The sequence below is a fragment of the Cavia porcellus genome, unplaced genomic scaffold (genome assembly GCF_034190915.1).
Source record: "Cavia porcellus strain 051 isolate PalLab524CR breed Dunkin Hartley unplaced genomic scaffold, mCavPor4.1 scaffold_5, whole genome shotgun sequence".
NCBI lineage: Eukaryota > Metazoa > Chordata > Mammalia > Rodentia > Caviidae > Cavia > Cavia porcellus.
This window is the reverse complement of record NW_026947488.1, coordinates 80,462,806-80,487,069: the sequence shown is the minus strand read 5'-3', so window position 1 is coordinate 80,487,069 and position 24,264 is coordinate 80,462,806. Positions and strand designations below refer to the sequence as shown.

The following is a 24,264-nucleotide window of genomic DNA, read 5'->3' as shown; positions in this document are numbered from 1 at the left end:
TGTACATTTCTTTGCCAAGGTGCAGTTCTGGAAGGTGTTTTATACTTGGTGTGATCTTTAAATTACAATTAAAGGAGGCAGGGTAAATACATTTTCATGAGTTAATTGCCAAATACCATTAAAAACCACATCCCTAAACATTAAGTAACCTACTTTCTGTTGCTTGATGGGCTCCTACTGTCCTTCTCCATCGCTTGTATTTTTAAAATGGAGTATCATTTTCTACTCATTCACATTCTTTGTTTCACATGACGACTCAGGTCTACTGAGCCATCCAGGTCTTCATTCCTGTTCCTCAATTTTTCTGCCAGCCTTTCATGACTACATGTCACTCTCTTAACCTGTATCTCTTTAATGATTTAGTACTGAAAGATATGCTCACTGTTCAACGGTTCATGTTCTTTCTCCAACTACATGGCAAGCACCATAGAAATAAAAGTATAGTTTTTATCACCTCGCCATACAACCAAGGGCAGCCAGTGGATTATTTTTCAGACTATAAAATGAACCTCTTGCTTAAAGACATTTTAAGGTGGGCATGATGGCTTATGCCTATAATCCCAGCATTCAGGAGGCTGAGGTAGGAGAAATGCCATGAGTTCGAGGCCAGCCTGGGCTACATAGTGAGTTTAAAGCTAACATGAATTATACAATAAGACCCTGCCTCAGACAAACAAGGATATATGTGTGTGTGTGTGTGTGTGTGTGTGTGTGTGTGTGTGTGTATTTGAATTTCCTTGACTGTAAAATGAGAACAAATAAGAGTATGAAAAAGCAAAGGCAGAAATCTATTAACAATTGATATTTAAATGGTATATTTTAATTATAGACTTTTAAATGCAGAACAATTTCTCACCTGATTTTATGCAGTCTGATGACTTGCAGATACCATCTAGAAAAACAAAGGTATATGTATAAATATTTGCAATACAAGTTTTCTAATTTCTCTTTATCTTTTTTCCTTAAAAGCTACCAAATAAATAAGCAACCTCATAAAGTAAGAACTAAAAACTAAATACTACATATCACTATCAGTAGTCAGAAAATAATACAGGGGAGAAAAATAGGGAAGTCTTAAATTTGACTTTGATTGTGAAGAAAAACTATTGCTATCATCTCTGCAAAATGGGCCCTGAGCCTATCAAATTAAAATAATCAGTTGTTCCAACCATTATGCAGTAATCACTGTTTCCCATTAAAGAACCAATCTTTACTAATCCCTATTGTGAAAACTTCTAAGCCTCCAATTAGACTTCTTAAATTCCTGCAAAGCCTCTCAGAATTTCAATGGCACAGCAAAAATTGCCTGATGACTATTACTGAAGTTGGCCGTAAAATTGTGTATATTTTAATCACATAAAATTACACACTCGAATCCTCATAAAATAAACACAAGTCAGTAAACATCCTAGGCAATTAATAACTTAGTTCAAACATAAAAGACATTGTACTTTAGTCAAAGTTCACTGTTTTGACCTACGTTTAACATTTTATAAATACATCTTTGTATCATCCATGAGTTTCTATCCTTAACACACTTGTTAACTGGGTGGTGGAAGGATAAGATTTGCTCCTTTTTTGCATTGATGATTGAGCAGATGTGGAAGGAACTCACCATCGTAGGTTGCATAGAGAGCTATCATGGTCACAGCAATGATAGTAAGGAGCAGGACAAGGACTGAGAGACTGATCTCCAGCGGAGTCCATCGCTGTTTCTTCTTTGGCTTTGGAGTGTTGATATCAGTTATATCCATCTGACTTTCAGATCTTCCCATTACCTAATATCTGCAAAAACAGCATACAAATAACAATGACTAAATGGATACAAAGAAAATCTATGCATAATTTTACAAAAGCATAATATGATGGATCATAATAGAAGATTAAGTATTTTAAATTAGAAATAAAAGTTTTAGGCTGAAAAGTCAAAATTTTGACACTGAAAGCAAAATTTATTAAGCCATAAGTATTTGAATAGTCTCAGTCACAACTATTTTTTTTTCTTTTTGATATATCACTGAAAATCCTAACAAAATTAAAAGAATGATTTGGTTATACACTCATGTAATATTACTTCAGAAGATTATGAGCAAGTAATTTCTGTGTTGTTATTAAGAAAGTTTTAAATTCACTTTTTGAACTATGGATAGACGTTAAAGGTTAATTTTGTATATTGCTTCAGTGATTTATGAGCTCAAAAATCAATGAGTAATACACTGAAGTTTTGGCCAGGCAATAATTTGAAATATAAATACAAATAATACTCCAAAAGAATAAATATTTGCAGTGTTTATCTCACTTGTAAAAACATTTGTTTTTAAAGCTCAAGATGATGACTCTTGCTGATATGAGTATCCATTAACTGGTTAGACAACGTTCTAAAATGATTATTCTGTGGTCCAAAAGTCACTGATTTACACCCTGGAGTGAAACTGCCAACTACATCAATGTTTGCGCAATTTAAAGAGCAAAAGAAACATCTGATTAGAAAAAACTCCTACCTTGCAGGTCAAGGTATCAGTTGTTAAGGTGTATGTTTAACTTATATTTAAATTCATAATGTCAGTACTTCTACTACCATACTAACATTTACAGAGCTCTCTCCATGTTCCAGGTGCAGCTTTAATTCCTACACTAAGATTTCATTTCTACATTTTAGAAGCTGAGGTACACAGAAATCTGGTAATCGACTCAAACTTACACAAACATACAAATATAATTACATAATCACACTTAAAAAGTAGTTTTATTGCAGAAATTTAGGATAGAAAATTAAGAGGTCATAAGCCAATATATTAAATTTCATCACTTCTTTTAAGGCCTAATGATTGTATATAGACCACTTACCAGAGCCAAAATAAAAACCTCCCAGAAAACCCCAAAACTTCAGTTTTTCTATAGGACTATACAAAATATCTCAACCAAAAATTTAAATAGATTAGTTATTGATAACTCAATACAAATTAATCATACAATTTAGTTTCTAGATGAAGAGACTGCTCAGAAATACATTTATTGTTAAGATCTTTGCTGAATGCACACAATTTCCGGAAATTGTGTTTTATGAAAACTAAGGCACCAGAGAAAGTAGACTCCAACTCTATATTTGAAGTGTCATCTGGGATATCCAGAGAATAACGAGACACTTGTTCTTTCCAATGAGTTAATAAGTCAGTCACAACTGGACTTTAAGTTACTATACAAACTCTTAAGCATGTGGGCCTCCTGATTGCATAATCCTACAAACAAGAACAGACTATCTAATAAATCTTTTTATTGGAAAATGAAAATTATGTCTGCTCAATAAAAGTGGAATGTCATGTACATGAATGCTTAAATGCCTTATTTAATGATTATGTAACTCATCTTAACTTAGTCTCCCAGATCCTGGGGTTATAATTCAGAACTGCATTGATTTCACTCTTTTTTTAACAGGGTTGGTGGCTGGGTGAAGGACAAACAGTAATAAGTTTAATATTCTGGACATCTTACAGAGAGATAAACAATAAAAAGAAGAATTTACTCAGTCCCCTTAGATTTTGAGATTGATATTTAAAAACATAGAATATTAATTACATTTCCTTAAGTATGTCTCTTAAAAGTATCTTTCCCTGCTCTAGTAATTTCAGAACATAATTTTGAGAAATAGTTTACTGGTATAAAAATCCACTTCTTTTTCTTCTTAAAAGTTCTTTCTTAAAAGTGTGACTTGTAAATTAGAATTGAGGACTGGGAAACCAGGACAGCTCAGGGTTAAATTAGAGTTGTCCGTGGAATCACCAAGCTTCTTGGTGTATAAAGCTAGTAGCCCAGCATTATTTTTTTTCTTCTTGGTACTATTTCTCAGTTTCCTCTCCTTAACTGGAGAGAGGACAGCTAAGGCAGCTGCATTAATAGTTATGAAAAAATTAAGGCAATGATTAAAGCTGCTTAGTTCTTTTACCTGCAGCAAAACAGTATCATCTTTGAATTACCTGCAAAGTCTTTGTCTATCTGCTGGTCTTTTAACTGCTTCATAAATTCTCTAAAGAAGTCTTTTTCTAAGCCGCACTTTGCGATAGTGTCAAAAAAGCAGAAATGCCATAAGTTTAACCTCTTAATTAACTTTATCATTGACTTCCCGTTAATTGTAGATGATTCGTTATTTTCTTTTAAGAGGCCAGAAAGTCTGGTATAGTGTGGAATGTGCCTGTAATTTCCAGTTGGGAGGCTGAGGCAAGGGGATCACTAGGAGTTCAAGGCCAGGAGGAGTTACACTGAGCTCAAGGCACTAGCCTGGACTATGTAACAAGATTCTGTCTCAAGGAAGGAAGGAAGGAAGGAAGGAAGGAAGGAAGGAAGGAAGGAAGGAAGGGAGGGAGGGAGGGAGGAAAGAGGGAAGGAAGGAAGAAAAGGAGAATGGAGGGGTCAGAATACTGAACTTGAAGAGAGAACATAACTCTAACGCTGCAACTTACATGTCCAGTTTAACCACACACATTCAGCTTTAGGAAGGGCAGGGGGAAGAGGGGACAAGAAAACAATAGAATAATTACATTTTTAAGTCCCATATAAAGCAATATATGCAAAATCATCCTACATTTTTAAAACAATTCACCTCAACTGGAAATATGTTGAAAAGTGCAAGCTAAAAAGTAAATAGCACTACAGAAGGGAATAGAGAATTAGGGGGCATAACCCAACAAAAACTCTAAACTTCAACTTTTCACATTATCAGAAGATTAAACTATGATTTTGTTTTAGTATAAACTGAATTTCCTAGGAATGTGAAGCAACAGTTCTATCAGCTGAGCATAAACTTTATCACTTTACCAGATGGTCAAATCGAGAAACTTGTGGGTAAGTGACTCGTTAAAGGCAAAGTTGAGCCTACACATTTTTCATCTTCACAGCATATTACAGTAACTTAAGTGTACAAGTCTCTGCGATTGTGCTCCTTGATTACAATGTGCATAATGGAAACTGAGGCACAGGAAAGCAAAGCAAGCTGCGTAGGACAAATCTGAAGAAATGAGGTGGAAGCTAGCTGCTCAGGAGAAATCATCCTGTTTTCTGGACCTTAGTAGGTGTTTCCCTGGCCTCCAGGAAATGGGCAGCTCAGGCCACCGAGTCCCAGCTACATTACTCCCATGTGTAGTGGAGTCATACAGCCAAATAGACACAGCCAAATACACGAGCTCAGGAAACTATCGAACATGTTTCTAAAGAGCCAGAATCCAGCAAAAATGCAAGGGAGTGAAGTTACACGCCCTCCGAGCCTATTTGCCGATTAGCAGCTTCCAAACGCTGACGCTGCAACTCAGGTACTAGTTTTCGCTTACTAAAATTGCCATTCGAATCATTTACGGAGGAGGAATAGGTTTGATGGAGAAGCGAGAGAGGGATGTTCCGGTGCTAGCACCTCTCCTTTTAAACAGTGCAAATAGACGAGATCGGTTAAGCAAGGAAAGGGTCTTTGGGGGAAAACAAAAACAAAAATAAAAAACTTCCATTTACATGAGAACACCCCCACCCAGCGCCAACCAAGCCTGGTGCGATTTAAGCATAAATTATATAATAGGAAATCAAGGTTCAAAGCATAATGAAGAGGTCGATCATGAAAAGGTCTTCAGGTTAAGAAAAGTAAAAATAGAAAAGTGAGTTAAACCAGGAAAACCCACGACAGAAACCAAAATGAAAACAAACCTGGCTTTAAAAACACCCAGTGTCTGTACAGCGGAATGGCAAATTCCCAGCCCCCAAATCAACCCCGGTGCAATTTGGCAGCGCAGATCTCGGTAACCAAACATAACTCCCGGAGGCAGAGGCTGCAGGGAGCTATGGAAATGAACCGGGAGAGGCGACCTGACATCACTCGCAGAGCCCTCCTCCAAGTCACCCTCTCGGCCCCTGCCCTCCCCTCACTCCTCAGGTCTCACTGGCGGCGCCCGCCCGGGGCACGCCTCCCTCGCCCACAGCCCGCAGCCACCACGAGGCTGGGGCGCTGGCGCGGCGCCGGAGCGAGCCTCGGACCCTGCCCCGCGCCCCGGCGGCGTCCTGCCCAGCGCGTCCCGCGGGCGCCCGGCGCCCTGGAGACCCTCGCGCCCCGGCTCCCAGGTGCCGCCTCGCCCGCCCGCCAGCCCTCCCGGGACTCACCAGTGGGGCTCGGGAGAAGTTGGAGGCTGCCGAGCAGACACATCCCGACCAATGAGCGCGCGGGGCCGCGCGGCGGCGGGCAGGAGGGGCCGGGACCCGCGGAGCGCCCGCGGGCGGTGCGTCCCCGAGCGCGCCCCGAGCAGCGCGCGCTCCGGGTGGACGGAGCAGGCCGGACTCGGCGAGCTTCCCGGCCTGCCTCGGCCCGGGCGGGGACGCCGGGGAGCGGGGCATCCCTGGACCCTCACCGGAGAGACTCACCGTGGCCTCTCAGCAGGTCCCGCGCGGGCACTCGGGCGGCTGCTCCCGCCGGCGCGCGGTCCGGCTTCGCCACTTGCTCATCTCCGCGCCCCGCGCGTCCTGCGCTCCCCCACCCCGCGCGCCGCGGGACCCGAGAGGGGAGCCGTTCCCGGGTGACCTGCAGGTTCCCCGCGGGTCTCCCGAATCCCGTCACAGCATGTGAGGGGGCGGTGAGAAAGTCCCCCGCCCAGTCCCCCACCTCGGCATTCCCGAAAGGGCTTTGCCAAAAATTCTTGGAATTGCTTAGCTTCTGGGCTTTCAAGAAAACAGTGCGCTATCTCTCCGAGATTGGGTCGTGCTGGGGAAGGTTCTGCCTCTCTCCCTAGTGGACCTCCACAATACTGCTTGGCTCTTTCTCACACTCTTGCTTCCCTTCTCGCTCCTTTCCTCCTGCCTCCAAGCGTCTTTCCTTTCTTGATTATTAAATTTTCTCTTTCCTCTTTTATTCGTCTTTTCTTCCCTTTCTCCTTTTCTCTTTTCCTCCATTCTCCTTTTCTCTCCTGCTTTCATTTCCTTCTTTACTCTTTCATTCTTTTCTTCTGGTCAGAGCCCTATGATGTCAGAATCTGTAGTGAAACTCGACTCTCCCACCTCCTGCCTGGGGAATCTTAGGAGTATGGTGTGTGTGTGTGTGTGTGTGTGTGTGTGTGTGTGTGTGTGTGTGTGTGTGTGGTGGGGGTGGGTGGGGACGGGCCGAGAATGGGGAGCAAGGAAGACCAAGCACAGTCAGCTGAAGTGTGTCTACCTACTAAAATCAGCCATAAGTGACTGGACCCTTGTCTCTTTGCAGGCAGCCAAGCAGCACACCATTTTAAGACACTGAAATTCTTTCTTAAGAAGTGAAAAAAGCCCAAGAAAATAATTTATGCACAAAAAGCTGCCTTTTGTAGCTATAATTGTCAAGGAGCCAAGCAACTCAGAATTGAACTTCACTTATTTTTGCTTCTTCCTCCAGGATCTTTCAGTTCAGTTGTTCAATGCTAAATACAAAATAGTTTTGACACCCTTTTCCTCCTTTAAATCATAGGTTGGAAACACCCATAAACACACACACACACAAACACACTCGTGTACCCTAGTGAAACAACACAGCTTGAAATACAACTGGGTTTTTATGAAGTTGAAATTGTTTTTTAATATCAAAATGACTTACTGCTTTAGAGGAGTTCCTTACACTAATGCACAGGTAATATATTCTAATGAAAACGTAAACCACAGTGAAAAGGCATTTCAAGAAATAATTAATCTTTAAATAAAGGATATCTTCATGTTGTGCTTTTTGGGCGTGTTACAAACATTACTCAGTTCTCACAACAGCTCTCTTCACAAAAGCATAAGGAGCTTGGCTCACATCCTTTGAAGCATCCCAATAGGAACTGGAACCCAGTTAATTTTTACTTAAATGCCGAGTTACTATTTTATGGTGGATTGATGCATAGAAAAATGATTTGCTCAAATTTATTTGGTGGGAAATCTGGATCTAACCCTCCAGCACCTCTCAGTCAAATCAGGAAAATGTAATTTTGTTTTACATAATCAACAATGAATTAAAACAAGTTTAAAATTCCTCACTTCTTTTGATATACTTTCTTCATTGAAGTCTTGTGCACTAAAAGTTTAATATATCTCTGATTAGCATAATAATGAATCTGGGTGGAGGAGGTGGCTTAGACAGAATAATTAAAAATTTCTGTAGCAACTGGAAATTCAGACCAAGATCATATGCCTGATCTTAACCCTTTTATTTGAACTTTTTAAGTTAAATTCTGTTTTCTAATTTGCAAAAAAATAATAAAGTTCATTGGAGCATAATATAGTATAGCATAGCAATTTGGTAATACCTTTTTTTTTTCTTTTCTGTGCTGGCAATTGAACCCAGAATCTGAAGCATGCTAATAAGTATTTGCTCTGCCATTGAGCTCTTCTGCCTCCAGCCCTCAGAAGGAAGATCTCATTTGTTTTCATTATAAACTTGTATATGAACACTAAAAATGTAATTTTTTTGTTATTGTTAAAAGAAGCATTAACAAAAACTTTTCAAACTAGCTATGAACTTTCATTGTAGTTGCATTTCAGCTTTGTTTCAATAAAAAGAAAATTTTAGGAATCCACTTGGTGGGGGCATTTACAGGAACATTCAGATTGAATATCAAGAGGAAAAAGGCCTAAAGTTACTTTTAGGCTTTGACTTTCAGCTAATAAGTCAACAGTAGGAGTGAATAACTCCCTTGCTCCAAGTCTTAATCTCACTGAAGTTCATTAGAAATACAAGGGTTTTATCAAAAAGGCTAAATCTTTTCTTTAAGGAGTTAAGCAGTTTTGAGATAATGTGTCATTTAAGGGATCTGATAAAAAGTCCCTATGTTCTGGTCAGTAAAATGGTTGCCAAAGTGAGGATTATTGAGGTTTCCAGGGTCATTCAGTTTAGTCAGTTATAGGAATGAGAAATAGTTTTCCTTATGGCCACATATAACATATCAGTAATGAAATACAATGGTTCTGCCCACAGGCTGACTAAAGCCTTCAAACGGTCCCTATGTATAATATTCACAAATGCTTAATAAACAATTTTTTGAGATTTTAAAGTAGCTAGCAAGAAAATAAAAGACAACTACAAAATCTAAGGATCTAGAAAAAGGTGTGTGAGTGAAAGGTAATAAGTCAGTTCAGAGATTCTTACTTAAAACTAGAACACTGATAAGAAATATATATAATAAAAGGTGATCCAAAAAAAACCAACTCAAACCCCTTCCTACTATGCCCTTCACCCTCTACCAACTAAGAGAAGAATTGTTGGGTTATGATCTATTTGCTTCAACACCTCTACAGAATGTAAACATTTTCCAAAATGGGTGCTAAAGTGTAAGGCTTCTCTTTTGAGACTCTGTTTCCTTTAAAAAAAAAAAAAAGACTCATGTTAGTAAATTTACAACAAATATTTTCTGTTAAAACTCTTGATCAGATCAGTAATCAGTAGGATGTAGAGGCAGAATTTAAACTAATTATGTGACCCCAATGTTGCCCAGTTAAAATCTGTGGTAAAATAATCCTAGTTAAGCTATATCCAATGAAAATATAATTATCACCATCCTACTCTCATTATAAGAACTTCTTGGGAATGAATGTATGAAACAAAATAACAATCAGTGGAAAATTTGATATACAAAAAGGAACGGCAAATAATATAACAACCACCCTACTAAAAAATGTAGTGTTTAACTATTAAAATTATTAGAGTAAACGATGCATTGCCATTAACCTCCCACAAAATACTCCCTCTCACTCCTCATACATTTATCCCGACATTCCTCTACTTTCTGAAGCAGCTCTGGAAATCCTCTTTAGCAAGTGTCCTTGGATACACTGTCCTGGCTACCTCTATGTCCTGAATAGACTGAAAACATTTACCTTTTATGGTTCTTTTGACTTTGGGGAAGAAACAAAACTTCCATGACACCAAATCTGGTTAATGAGGTGCTGGTTAATAAGGTGCATGAGAACACACTTTGATGTTTCTATTTGATTGTACTTGTAAGAAATTTTAATTGATTCATGATATTGAGGCAATCATGAAAGGACACTCATAAAAGAGGACTTCTAGAAGAACTGCAGAAAGTGGAGGAATGATGGCGTGTGTGTTTGCAGGAAGGTAGAGTATGCTGGGGAGAGTTAATGGCAATGTGTCTTTTATTGAAACAAATTGCTTTATTTAAACATCCACTGTGTATTTCAATGGTACATTGTAAATGTAAGTAAACATTGATCATGAAAAAGTGGTGACAAAAAATTGATACACTGCACAGTAATTCTTGGACTTTAATAAACCTGAAGAAAAATAACTTTAAAAAGTGTACATTTAGAAATGCTTAAAGGATTCACACAAATAAGTCAAAATAACAAATGAATACAAGATGAACTCACAGTGGAAGTTTAAAAATATAATTGAATGCCAGTGAAAACATTGCATAGAAATATCATCATTTGAGATGCTTAGAAAAGTGTTTTTAGATTAAGTAATTTTATTTTTGAGGAAAAAAACCAAAATTTTTTGAAATGAATCTCTAACTTAAGAAATAAGAAAAAGAACAGAATAGATGAATTATGAGTACATAAAAGTTGGCCAAAACACACTCTAGAAAGTAAATTTGTTTACACTAAGTATTGTATTAGGGCACCTAGACATTGCAGTTACAAAAAAGAGGCAAAGATGGAAGAAGAAAAATAGAAAAAAAGAAAATTAAATAAATGACAAAACTATCTGAAAATAGTATGAGCAACAATATTCAAAAACTAGAGGAATATACACAAAATTATTCATATTTATGAATAATATGATTTTTTGAGAAAATATCTATATTTTAATATTTTTATATAGTAGAAAATGTAATCTTAAAAAACTTTCACAATAACAAATATATCTATAGATAATGATGTAAACATAAATATAGATATTTTCCAAAAGTAAATCCCTAAAGAGACTTGCTAGTAAGTCTTCCTTCAAAAATACTGAAGACCAGGTAGCTGAACGACACACCAGATATTTGCAATTGAATGTTCAATGTAACAAAAGTAGCAATACAATAAAAATATGTCTTACTCAAATTGATCGATAAATTGTATACCAATATGTGCTCAATAGAATTTTTAAAAATATGGTAAGTGACTTCTATAATACTTATGGAAGAACAAAGAGAAAATTAGGGCCAGAGTAAACCCACAAGCAGAGGGTAGGGAAAAAAAAAAAAAAAAAACAGTGGAGAAGGAATTTAACCTACAAGATAAGAACACAAGCATATAACAATATTCAAAACAAAGCTGTATGTAAAAGTACTTGAAAATGCATGCCAGGGCAACTTCTTATTGTGTTAATAAGAATGCTTCATATATACCATATTGGTTATTTTTTTTTTTTTTTTTGAGGAATGCACTGGAGTTTGCCAGATGAAGGAGGTGGTAAGGATGTCTCTCCCAAAACAGAACACAGCAAATGTTTTCTGTGTTTTGAATATAATACAGGGTACAGAAAAATATTTTGATGACTTGAAGCAAACTACCAAAAAGAAGGTGATGTTTTAATATGTAAGATACGAGGGGAAAGAAGGGCTGGGGGCAGCTTCACGAGAAGGCTGAAATGCAATACAGACCATGAAAGCACTAGTTTGTGATGCAAAAGTGCTTACATTTATTTCATGCAGCTGAAAGCCATGCCGGAATTTTGTGCGAAGGAGCAAAACTGTCAGAATTCTTTATCACAATGCCTATGCTTCATTGATGGGGGAAGGACAGGTGAAGGGGAAGAGTTCAGGAGGTGAGGAAAGCCGCCAGAAAGCTAGTGCAGTAATTCTTATGAGAATTGCTTAAAAATGAATGTTATCTGAAACAAACAGAAAAATAAATTGTTCAGGTGAAATTTACAGTACTTAGTGATTTTCATGTTTAGAATAATGAAAAAGAATCTAGAAAGATTCCTAGTTTTGAATAACTGGCTAATTCTGTCACTTAACTGAGAGACAGAATGATGGTATTTAAAGGATGGAAAAAATGTTGGGTATTCTTTTGACACAGTAGCATTTCTGTCATATGATAGAATGTAACCATAAGAGGTTTGTAATTTCCAATAATCTGACAAATATTATCCATGTGCCAAATACAGTCATCAACTGTTACGATGGAACAGACTCTAGAAAGACTACTCAAGAAAAACTAACCAATAATCACCAAATGATTATTTTGAAAAGTCACTCACAGGTTTGCTTTTCAAATGACCATAACTGGATGATTGAAAATTAAATTGCAAAACATCAATTTGAGCCTGTTCTCAACACAAACTTCTCATGTGCTCTGATATTACCAGAGAGGAAAGTCCCTATGAAACACGCTGAATTTTCCCCTCACAGGAACACAAGACTCAGATCCAGTATGGAGACACATCATTCTGCAGGTCCTCGAGCTTATTTGTCTCATCACTGCCACATACCCAGATCATCTAACTGGAAATGTGGAGAGAAAGAGAAAGAAGGTGATTTCACAGTGCAACTTGTGGACAGTTGGCATTTACAAACCTGGAACCAATTCTAGCCTGGAAGGAGGGCTGGATTTCAGGCCTTGGTCTGCCCAGCACCACATACCAAGGCACATGTGCATCTAATTTACTTTCATTAGACCCCTCTGACACACTTCCTGTGAGCATCTGTTGCCCTGACTGTGGAGGTAAAAGCAAGGAATTGACTATTACAGAACAGCAGCCAAAAGAACACAAATGCCTAGATTTTTGCCACGGGAATGAGTTGTATAGTTTACTTCCGGCGTGGTTAACCTTTAAATTTCTGGTTCTTTCTGATCTTGGGCAGAGGTGCTATCACAAATAGTCAAAATTAGGACAAGCAATATGGCTTCTAAAAAACCTTTGAGTTGGAAAGCTTATATCTTAGATTACATATAGAGTAATCGTACTCCACATGTAATCAATTCTCAATTTTTTGGATCCATAACATTTCCAGGAAAAGTGCCAAGTGAAATAGAAATATCTGAATTTGAGACTCATGTTTTATGCTTCATTTATATGCTTCGTGTCATACCAACCCTTTTGTACAGAGGAAGCCTATCATTGACTCCATCATTTTTAATCCCTTCCATCAGGCAATCATTCCTGCAGCCAGAATTCATATCTGCTTAGTTTATTACATTTAATTTCATTATTTAAGACTTGGTAGAATGACCACTTTTAAATCTTCAACTTAGTTCGTACTTACTGGAGTATGTTCACAGTGGCTTTCGGTGTACTCACGCATTCCTTGGTAACCATGGGGATTTGTTCCAGAACTCCCAGCACACTCCAAATCTTAAGATGCTCAAGTCCCCTATATAAAAATAGCACAATATTTACATGTAACCTATATATAATATTCTGCATACTTCAAATCATCTTAAGGTTATTTATAACAATAAATGGATTGTAAATTTGATGCAAATAGTTGTTATGCTGTACTTTGTATTATTTTTAATGTTTTTGTGTTGTTACCTTATTGATTTTTCTTTCTTTTTTTTTTTTTGTCTTTTTCTTTTTTTATCGGTACTGGAGATCGAACTCACAACCACACACTTGCGAGGCAAGCGCTTATGCCACTGAGCTAAATCCCGAGCCCCTACCTTATTGATTTTTCAAGTATCTGTAATACATAGTTCACTGAATGAATGGGTATGGAACCTGAGGCTATTGAGAGCTATCCATATTTTTATATAATAATAAAAACATCTAAATATCAAACATTAAAATGCTTATTGCTACAAGATATTTTCTAAAGGAGTCTATGCAAATAAAGTTTTTTCAAGTATAGTGATGGTATTTCACAAAGTTTATTCAACATATATTAATACATTATAACTTTAAAAACTAAGAAGGCCAGAAAAGTATTATTAAGATTCACTTGATTGACGCATAATTGTGTATAACACTAACTCAGCTACAAAAACATTAGACAATGTGAGCTGTCTTGTTTTGTCCCTATGAAATTAACTGTGTTATGGGAGAAGAGTGTCTGTTCCTTCTGTCCACCTGTGATATCTGATGATTATTGGTACAGGCAGGCATAACATTCCAAAGAGAAAACACTGTGTTCCTGCTGCCCTGTGCCCATTTCCTGCAGCTGGTGGAGCTGGGCAGGCAGGCAGTTTTCAGGGAGGCCTTTTTTCTGATTGATACCTTAAAAGTAAGGGACAGGTTCAGTGATACTCTTGTTCAGTTGAGTGAATAGCAGGGTAGTAAAATAGTTGAGGATAGTGAAGTCTATGCCTAGTCTGTTAATTTGATGGTAACATATTCTATCCCTGTAAATGGACTGAATTTAATTCTGCTGGGAAACTCAAGAAATACTAATTTCTCTATTAACTCTTTGAAATAGATATTAATAAAAATTTTAAAAGATTTATCCATAAAGTATAGTTTCTCTTGCCTTGTAATATCACCAATAAATGACCAAAGGACAATTTTACAGCAGAGAATGATTAATATTAGTTGAGGTTTCCCAAAGAAAAACAGATCTGTTTAATACTCCTCAATTACTGGAATGCTTGTCACCCCTCCAAATCAGTCAGCCTTGTTCTAGGCTTGGACAAACCTTCCTAACTTTTCTTGTCCAATTTAGAAATGATTCTTACTGAAAACATTCTTAATTTCTAGCCCTGTACTTTTCTTAATCTATCACACATACGTTCTTGACCTTTTATTTCTCTCAGCTTCCCTACCATTACGGTAACACTGATCTTTTTTCTTTTTCTCCATTTGCTTATAACTAACACATTCTCTTTTCTTTGATCTCTTTTTCTTATTTTCTTCTTGGATTATTTTATCCATTCTGACTATTTTAGCTCCAGACTTATGCAGGAAATTCTTAAATCACATCAGTTAGTCCAGAATGTGGCTCACTTTTCCTTCCATGTACAGTATGTTTCACAAATCAATGAACCCAAGAACTTTATTAACTCAGCATTGTCTCAACTTTTCTAGGTTTGACACATCCAAAGGGCCTTTGATGATTTATTACTTGCAAAAAAAATGAGTTTCTACATCCTAACATTTTCATTTTCTTGCACCAGTATTTCATTTCCAAAGATAAAAAGCCATCATGAACTTGAGTCTCTGTTTTCCTAAATGGTTATAGTAACACTGTCACCATTACTCTTTACGATCTATTTTATCTTTTCCTTGTCTTCAGTCATTGTTCACATTACTTACTAGTTGACTGTCTTAGAAGTTCAGATTCTGTTACTCACTCAACTGTTCAAAAACTTTGAATAACTTCCTACGGCCACAAAGCTTTATATTGCCGAATTTTACTCACACTAAACCAAAGTTAGAAAATGGTGCTAGTTGAATGAAGTATAACTGATTGACTGCACAAATGACACAGTATCAGACCACCATATAATATCCAATTTATTTAGGAAGGATATTTTAGTTTTTACAGTTTTCTTAATGCATCATTGTACGAAACTGCAGCCAAGTGTACAACTTTATAAATTTTGACATATGAAATGAATCAAAGATCTAAATACTAAAACAGAAACATTGAACCTACTTGAAGAAAAATTAGATTAAAATCTTAAAGGCATAGGAGTAGGCAAAGAGTTCATGAACAAAACAGAAACTGCCCTGGAAATACTTCAAAGAAACAACAGCTGGGATCTCCTCTTATTAAAAAGTTTTGCACATGAAAGAAATCATCAGTAGAGTGAAAAGAAAACCCATAAATTGGGAAAGATTTTTGTCAATAGTCCCTTAGACAAAGGATTTTATTCAGAATATATAAACAACTGAAAAAAAAAACCAGATCCCCAAATTTAAAGACCCAAAAAATGGGCATCTGAGATGAATACATAGTTCTCAGATGAAGAAATACAAATGGAAAATAAATACATGAAAAAATGTTCACTATTATTGGTCATTCAAGAAATGCAAATTAAAACAACACTGAGATATTATTTCACTCCAGAAAGAATAGCAAACATCAGGAAAGCAACGAATAATAAATGCTGGAGGGGCCATGGAGAAAAAGGAACCCTACTCCACTCTTTCTGGAAGTGTAGACTGGTACAGCCACTGTGGAAATCAGTGTAGAGATTCCTCAGAAAACTAGGGTTAGGGATTCCATTCTACCCAGCTGTTCCCCTTCTGGGTATTTTCCCCAGAAGAATTGAAAACATCGTACCACAGCGATATATATGCACCCATGTTTATAACAGCACAATTTGTAACAGAACAATCTTGGAAACAACCCAAATGCCTATTAACTGAGGAATGTATAAAAAAGATGTGGTATTTTTGTACAATGGAATACCACACAGCCATAAAGAATGATAAGCTTGAGGCTTTGACAAGTAAATGGATGAAATTAGAAACTATACTTATCAGTGAACCAAATCAGACTTGCATGTGTGAACAATGCATTGTCTCAGTAGTGTAGGAAACCAAAAGAGTAAATAAGATCCAAAAGTTACAATAGATAAAAGTAAAAGAGAAAGAAGATACTCAAAGGGAAATTATATTGTTTGATCAATCTTGCATGCCTGTATCTGGTAACCTGACTAACTACTTTGAAAATAACAATAGGAATATAACAACCATTGTTAAATCCTATTATCTTGTTTTGAAATCTTATTTTACTATTGTTTTGTTGTCATTTTGCTTTTATTGCTGTTGTTTTCTGATTACTTGCTTCTTGATCTTTCTGGTTTTTAGTCTTTGAAATAAAAAATAAAACATTTTGACACTCATGAAAATTACTCTAGTCAAGATAAATTTAGTCAAGCATAGTGTTGTACACCCATAATCCAAACACTGAGAGAGGCTGAAGCAGGAAGATCACGCACTGCACTGCTACATTGGCAAGTTAGTGAAATCTTATCTCAAAGTTACAAGAGCTGGAAATGTAGGTGAATGATACAGCACTCTGGGATTTGATTCCCCAGAGCCCAACACCCCCCAAAGCCCACAACAAACAACCAAAAACAGATAACAGATTTATTCATCACTGTGGAAAAGAACCTCCTGTCTACTTGATGGTCTCTCCTACGTGCCCTTCCTCACTCCTCTCTCTCTCTACAATGCAACACAGAGTTTGCAAATGCTAGAGTTTTAGATCTCTACACTCTTAGAAAATGTGTCTTTTTTGAGGTCTGGATGTCTTTCACTTAGTATAGTTTTGATATTCATCTTCGCAGTAGCAACGGTTCATTCTTTTTACCTTTAGGTAGTATTCTATTGTGTGATTGTCCTGTGATTTGTTTATTCATTTACCTGTTGATGGAATTTGTTGAGTTTTCAGTTTGGAACTGATATAAACAAAGCAACCATGAAAGTCTATAATCTGGTCTTTATATCAGCATATGTTATGATTTCTTGTGAGTAAATCGGAATACAGTGTCTAAACCACGTGAAAGTAATGTTCAGTCTTTTGGCAAACGGCCAGACTATTTTCCAAAATGGTTGTATCATTTTATATTCTCACTAGCATTGTATGAGAGCTGTACTTACTCCATACCTTTGTCAATACTTGGTATGGTCAATTTTTAATTTTAACTATTGCAATGGATGTTTAGTAATTGCTCACCAAGATTTTAATTTACGTTTCTTTAATGACTAGTGGAGTTGAAAGTGTTTTCAGGGGCTGGGGATTTAGCTCAGCAGCATAAGCACCTGCCTCGAAAGCAAGCAGTCGTGAGTTTGATCCTTGGTACCGGTAAAAAAATGAAAAAGCCAAAAAAAAAAAAAAAAAAAACCGAAGTGTTTTCACGAGTCTGGTATCCACATAGTTTTGTAAAGTGCTAAAAAAGATTGCAAAAGGAAAACAAACATATAAAAGCTTTTATATATTTAAAACATATTATAAACCTCTGCATTTTGTCTTTGAGCAAGGATTTTCTTCCTACTAATAAATGTATTTTCTCCAAAATAATTGTTGGAATAATGATCAGAAATAAAGTCTCTAGGAGAATCTGCAAAAGCCTACCTTTATTTAACATTGCCTACACCCAGAATGTGCATTATATGTGTCCAACCTAAATATTCTGTCCTATCACTGGTGGTTCCTCTTATCTGTCAGCTAATTTAAAAAACTCAGTATGAGTTCTGCTAGTGGTAGGAGGTACATATGGGTTTTAAATAAGGCTAAATCAAATTGTGAGATAGTATTTCTATTCTGACTTCTTTAGTTATGTTAATAAAAATGTCTCCAGTTGGAAGTCATGTTTGTATAGCACCTCTCAGCAAAGGAAAAGCAGTTCTCCGTCTTAGAGCCATAAGCAGATGAGAACATTCAGCTAGGATTCCTTTTTTTTTTTTTTTTCATTTTTTCCACTATATTTACTTTTATAATAGGTGACATAGATAACTGAAACTATCAATCAATGATAGTAATAAAAAATTTATTATAATATATAAGGTAAAGCAGATCTATAGAAAAATAATATGCAACTCTAATTCAATTGGTACTTTAGTGACTGTTTTTTGGGGAAATGTTGTAATATTTAGCCTGATTACCTTAAAACAATACTGACTCCTTGGAAAACTAGAGTTCATAGTTCACTGCTGGATTGAGATCAAGAGGATGGAAAGGCAAGGTGAAGATAAGTGGAACCCAGCTCTGGAGGCAACCAGAAAAAGCTCAAAATATGTATTTATAAGAAAAAAGAAACTTCCAAAAATGTAAATTAAACAGCAAAGATCCATATTTATATCTGCTATCATTTCTTTTCAGTGAATGTCCTAATGTTTTTCCGAGTTTGTATCCACTAAAAATTAGATTATATCATGACTTTATACATTTCTTAAAAATTTAGCATTGTAGAATGCTTGTTTTCTGTTATTGAGAGTTCTTTACAAGTTGGATTTTGAACTGAAGAACATTTCCTTAAGATATGAGGATTTGTGTGTTTCAGTTCTATAAAATGAAAGTTGTGCTACGTGACATCTAGAACACCTATCCAATCCAGTCATCTTTCATGAATTACAGAATCAGCCAGAGGTTCTTAAACTGCTGAAGTCATTAAATATCTGTCCTCTTCATCTTGAAAGACATTCTATGGACTTCCCAGATAAGAAGCAGGTTCACTACAAAATTTAGTTCATATTTGGAAACACTCTTTTCGTAGGACAACAGTGTGCTATTATGTATAGAATGCTTCTCCTATTTAGTCACTGGCTTTCATTATACATCAACTTTTCCTGCTGAGATGGATACCAACTGCCTGTGGGAAGTCTCTCTCAGGGCTTCACAAAGCAGGAATACCTCATGTCATCAAAGTCATGCTGCAAGTTAAACAATCTAAAACTTAGTTTGAATCTGGAGGGGGGGCGGGGTTTATTATGCTCCTTTTCACAAATGTAGTAGTAACAGATAAAGAAACAAAGTTTCACTTTATGTCATTTTCAAGCATTCTGGATAACCGTAGGATGCTCTTTGTTGAGAGCTTTGTGTAACTATATCCTTTCCCATTTTTCTTCACCTGGAGTTTTAGGGAAGACATCTCCATTTCTGCTTGTGTCTGTGGAATTCTTAGAATCTAGGTAAAATTTAATTAATTATTTTCATTTCATAAACCTTAAGTACATACATGTTGCACATGGCTAAGACAAAGATGAACAGAAATCCATCCTCTTTTTCAGACTCTTAGCCTAGTAATGAAAAGAGCAAGAGACTGAAACAGTAGCTACGATTACATAAGTGTTGTGATGAAAGACTGCCCAGACTGGTGATTGAAAACACACACACACCTACTCCACAATGAGACAGCCTTTGAGGAAACTGCCTACAAACACCCTACTGTGTTGAGTATGTTTTCTCAACTTGTAGATCCTCCTGGAATCTCAGGATGTGACCATATTAGGAAATGAGGTTAATGAAGATGTAATTAGTTGACAAGAGGTCATGTTGGAGTAGGATGGCCTTTGCCCAGTGCAACTGGTGTTTTTTTATGAGAAGAGATATAGAAACATAAGCACACAAGAAGATGGCCATTGGAGGACAGACATGGAGATTGAAAGACGAATTTGTAAGTCAGGGTCACTAGGGATTGTTAACAAACTGTATAAGACAGAAGAGTCAAGGAAAGAATCTACTCTACAGGGAGCATCACCCTGTCAACTCCTACCCCTCACACCTGTGAGACAAAAAATTCATGCAGTTTTAAGTCACCAGTCTGTTGTACCTCATGACTGCAGCAGTATAAAATTAAGAGAGTCATACAGGAGTTCCTTAAGTGGATGGAGGGGAAAGATTCCCTCATGGAGGAGTCCGTCCATATGGCATGTGTTGTTCATTAGTTAATATTGCTGGTCATTATTCCAAACAAAAATTACTTGCCTCAGAACGCATAAAAGTAACAAGATACATCCTACTTTTCTTAGTCCCACTCAGTGCATCACTCAGCCTCTTCCTCACTGTGCACACGGAAGAAAGCAAGAGTGAAATAGTATCAACAGTTATACAAGTGCTTTCGCTTGTGCCTGTCATTACTGAGTATTTTGTCAGCTGTAGCAAAATTTAACAGCACAGTTGTTAAATATACTTCTCAAAAATATTTCCTAGACATGAGCCAAACACTTCATCTGGTACTATGTACTATAATGAGTCAGAACAATGCGTGCATTTTAATTACTGAAATGTCTTTTTCAGGTTTCAAATTTAACATTTTCCCAATTGGATTGTCAAGAGTAATTTTGTCTATACATTGACTTGAGGACCTAACTTCACAAGTCTACCCACTGACAGAAATTTTGTCTGGTCACTGGAGGCAGCGAGATTAAACATCACTATAAAAGTTTATATAAATTTTTCTATTTCTGTGAGTTTCGAATTTGGATGATGGATTAGGGGCTATTCAGAGATACATAATTTTACTTTCTTCTTTACCAGGTATATGAATTTTTGAGATAATTTACAGAGCTAAGTTTTAGATTATTCATGTCTGATCCTTTCAAGTGTAAAAAAAAATCCTGTAATACACCTTATGTACTTTATATATTCACTCATATTTACATAGCAAATGCAAATATATTTGCATAAATGAGTATAAGCATATAGTAGAGAAAATGAAATGGAGAGAAATCAAAGAATTTTCAGAAGTTCATAAAAGTAATAATGGGAAATATTCAAGTTATTTATTTAGGTATCAAAACTAAATTTAGCATTCTTCTCTAGATAGAGTGACTATTTTTCTCTTTTTTCTCTCTCTCTGTCTCTGTCTCCCTCTGTCTCTCTCTCTCTGTCTCTCTCTCTCTCTCTCTCTCTCTGTCCTTCTGTCTGTCTTTATCTTTCTCCACACAGAGGTCCTCAATGAATAATTTTCTTGCTTAGGCAACATTTAGCAAAGTTTAGGAACATTTTTGATTGTCATACAGAGAAGATACTGCTGGAATCAAGTAAAGAGAGGCCAAAATGTATATAAACCTTTTTATGTTCACAAGAAAACCATTAAAAGAGTGTTGTCTAGTCTAGAATGTCAATAAAGCCCAGGTTAAGAAATTGTGGCATAGTATAATGGCTAGAGCTTAATATTTGTTATTAAATATTTACTATACTCTAACAACCATGTTAAATAAATCATACAAATGTTCTATTAATGTTCTTATTTTATACATTATGAAATTAAGTGCTATGAGCTGAATGTTGGTGTTTCCCTCAAGATTATAGGAACAGAATCACTGATGTGAGCATTATGTAGGAGTGTAGATTTAGGGGGTGATTAGGTTATGAGGGGGTCTGCCCTCATTAACAGGATCAGCACTATTACAAGTCTTGCAAACAAACAAAGAAAAATCTTTTAAATTTTTTTTTATTTTAAAGAGATTAAGACAAATGAGGACATAACAAAGCAAATCAGAACAGAACAATGTAAGCAACACAGTATTTCACCAGAAGACAACCCGTAATTAATAATAACTACCATAATGTCTCTTTCTTTGAAATAGTTGAGCATAACTTCATATACAATAGTATAAAACATAGCAAAATAGTACAAAGCCATTCAAGAGAATGAAAGTATTACAGGGCATTCAGAACCAAATAACAGAGAACGAACAATGGCTACTATATTATCTCATTTTCCATTGAAAATTACAAACAAAAATCTTGAGAGAGCCTATTTGCCTTTTCCACTCTGGAGGACACACAGAATGTACCGTCTACAAAAAATGAGTCTTCACTAGACACCAAATCTGCTGGCAAATTAATCTTGATCTCTCCAGCATCCAGAACTGTGAGCAATGAATTTCTGTTTTTTGTAAATTAACCATCAGAGGTATTTTGTTATACCCTCTAGATAGGACTAAGACATTCAGATTGGGGAGATTAATTTGCCCTGGGAAGTGACAGGGTTGAAGTTTAAAGCCAGATAATGAGGTTGTAAAGAATTTCCTTCTAACCACTACCTCTTAATTATTTCCCTAACACTATGAAGGTCATCATAAAGACTGATAAAAGTGATCCTAAATAACTTTCAATTAAGTATTAGTTCATACTTTGGTTACCACTAACAATAATAACTATATATGCTATAAGATGATGACACGGTAGGAAATGTGCTAATATCAGTTTGTATAACAAACTTAGTCATTGAGTTAACAAAGAATCATTTTATCCTGCCTGAAAATATTCCTTTCTTCTTAAGTTATATTTTAGAAAACTAGAATTAATTTTAAAGTTGTTCGCTTCTTTTAAGCTAAAATGTATAAAATATATCTGTGGTTATTTTGTTAATAACTTTTATCCAACCATATGATTGAGGAAATTTAATTTTGTCCATCCATATGAGTCAGTTGTTGATGTCTTTGGCCATTTTGATGATTTATGACATCTTTGGTCATTTTGTTATTATAATAGAATATCACAGACTAGGTAGCTCATACAAAGGAAGAGTTTACTTATTTACTTCATTGTGTACTCCTTTCCTTCTGTTTGGTTTTTTTTTTTTTTTCTTCTTGGTTTTGTTTTATTTCCTGATTTGGACTTAAAGTCATTTATTACATAACTGATTTTGACTTAGTTTTCCTTTTTAAGTTTGCAGTTTTATGTCAGTATTCTCAAGCTTGTATTTGATGCCTTAGAACATAATGAAAATAATTATTTTAAAATCAACTTCTGATATTTCCATTATTTTGTGCTACTTAATCTGGTTCTACTTTTTATTCTTTTTCTAAAGTTTTGTTTCTGTTCTTCTGATAAAGTACTTGGCTATTTTTGATTGAATACTTGCTTTATATATAAAATTATAAAGCAGCTTGCCAATCCCAGTATTCCTGCACAGAAGGTTTATTTTTGTCTTGTGTTTGTGGTGAGGGACTGAGATTCATGATTATTTTAATCCAATTCTAGGGATATAGATTTAAACTACCACACAGTTCCTAAAAGAGGTAGATTGCTTTCAGTACATCCTAATCCCCAAGGTACAGTCTTTGACAATTCACTCAGGCTCTAAGTCACTCTGATTTTGGAATTCCAAACTGTAAAGTTGTAAGGAGTAAATTGTAGCCACGTGGTCCATGGTGCTGTATTACAGCAATCTGAATAAAGATGCTCTTCTCAAATCATGCTCCATTTCCCAGATCACACCAACCATATTGTTCCTGTGTTATCTCAGGACTTTGCTTGTATCACAGTCATAACCATTTATTCTCTGGGAAGGAGCTGAAGCAGCTAGAATCACCTTATTCAAAACATCCTTGTTTTATTAATGAATAAATTGAAGATCGAAGAAATCAATATACTTGTTCTAAATTTCTTGAACTAAGTAGAAATGCCTTTGGAATATTAGCAGGCTGTCTTAACTGTATTTTCTTTAATAAATTAAGAAAGCTTCCAGGTAAAGAGAAGGACTTTTATTAATGGAGTTTCACATTTTGGTAAGTCCAGAAGGAGGTCATTTACAGATTCAGAAAGCGATCCCATCGGCGTGAAGTCATACCATTTTGGTTCCATCTCTCAAAGTGTAAATCTTGTTCCCAGCCTCCCAAGTAGAGGTATGAAGAACTATTTTTGGTGTTCATAACTTATGACCTAATGGGTCAAAGTAATTTTAAGTGGCAAGTAAAATATGTTCATTATTCAAAACAATGATCAACAAACAAACAACTACTTTGAAGTTCTGGTCTAATTTGCCTGTGAAACAGTCTATTCAATACTTCTTGTACCAAATTTCTCCATTGTAAAATTTGTAAAATTGTGTTTGTAAAATTTTATTTACGTGTGTTTGTGAATAATGATCATTTTTGCTTCATATATATTTCTCAGTACAATATATATTTATCTTTTCTGATTGAATAGGCTATGTAAGATTTTT

The 24,264-nt window shown here is 36.0% G+C and overlaps 1 protein-coding gene across 5 annotated transcripts in view; it reads right to left on the bottom strand.

The window, feature by feature from the left end:
* The window catches only part of Mme (membrane metalloendopeptidase), a 113,263-nt gene that overhangs the window by 77,018 nt on the left and 11,981 nt on the right, over nucleotides 1–24,264 (bottom strand). The window contains exons 2-4 of one of the 5 annotated variants that reach the window (XM_063249217.1): nucleotides 13,185–13,292; nucleotides 1,616–1,785; nucleotides 857–892 (exon numbers count right to left, since the gene is read on the bottom strand). In XM_063249217.1, the coding sequence (XP_063105287.1) occupies nucleotides 857–892; nucleotides 1,616–1,775 (196 nt within the window). In that variant the 5' untranslated portion in view covers nucleotides 1,776–1,785; nucleotides 13,185–13,292. Of the gene's footprint in view, nucleotides 1–856; nucleotides 893–1,615; nucleotides 1,786–5,685; nucleotides 5,875–6,135; nucleotides 6,273–6,393; nucleotides 6,644–13,184; nucleotides 13,293–24,264 lie in introns of those variants that run through there. The other 4 variants (XM_063249216.1, XM_063249218.1, XM_063249219.1 and 1 more) reach the window with 4 other exon arrangements.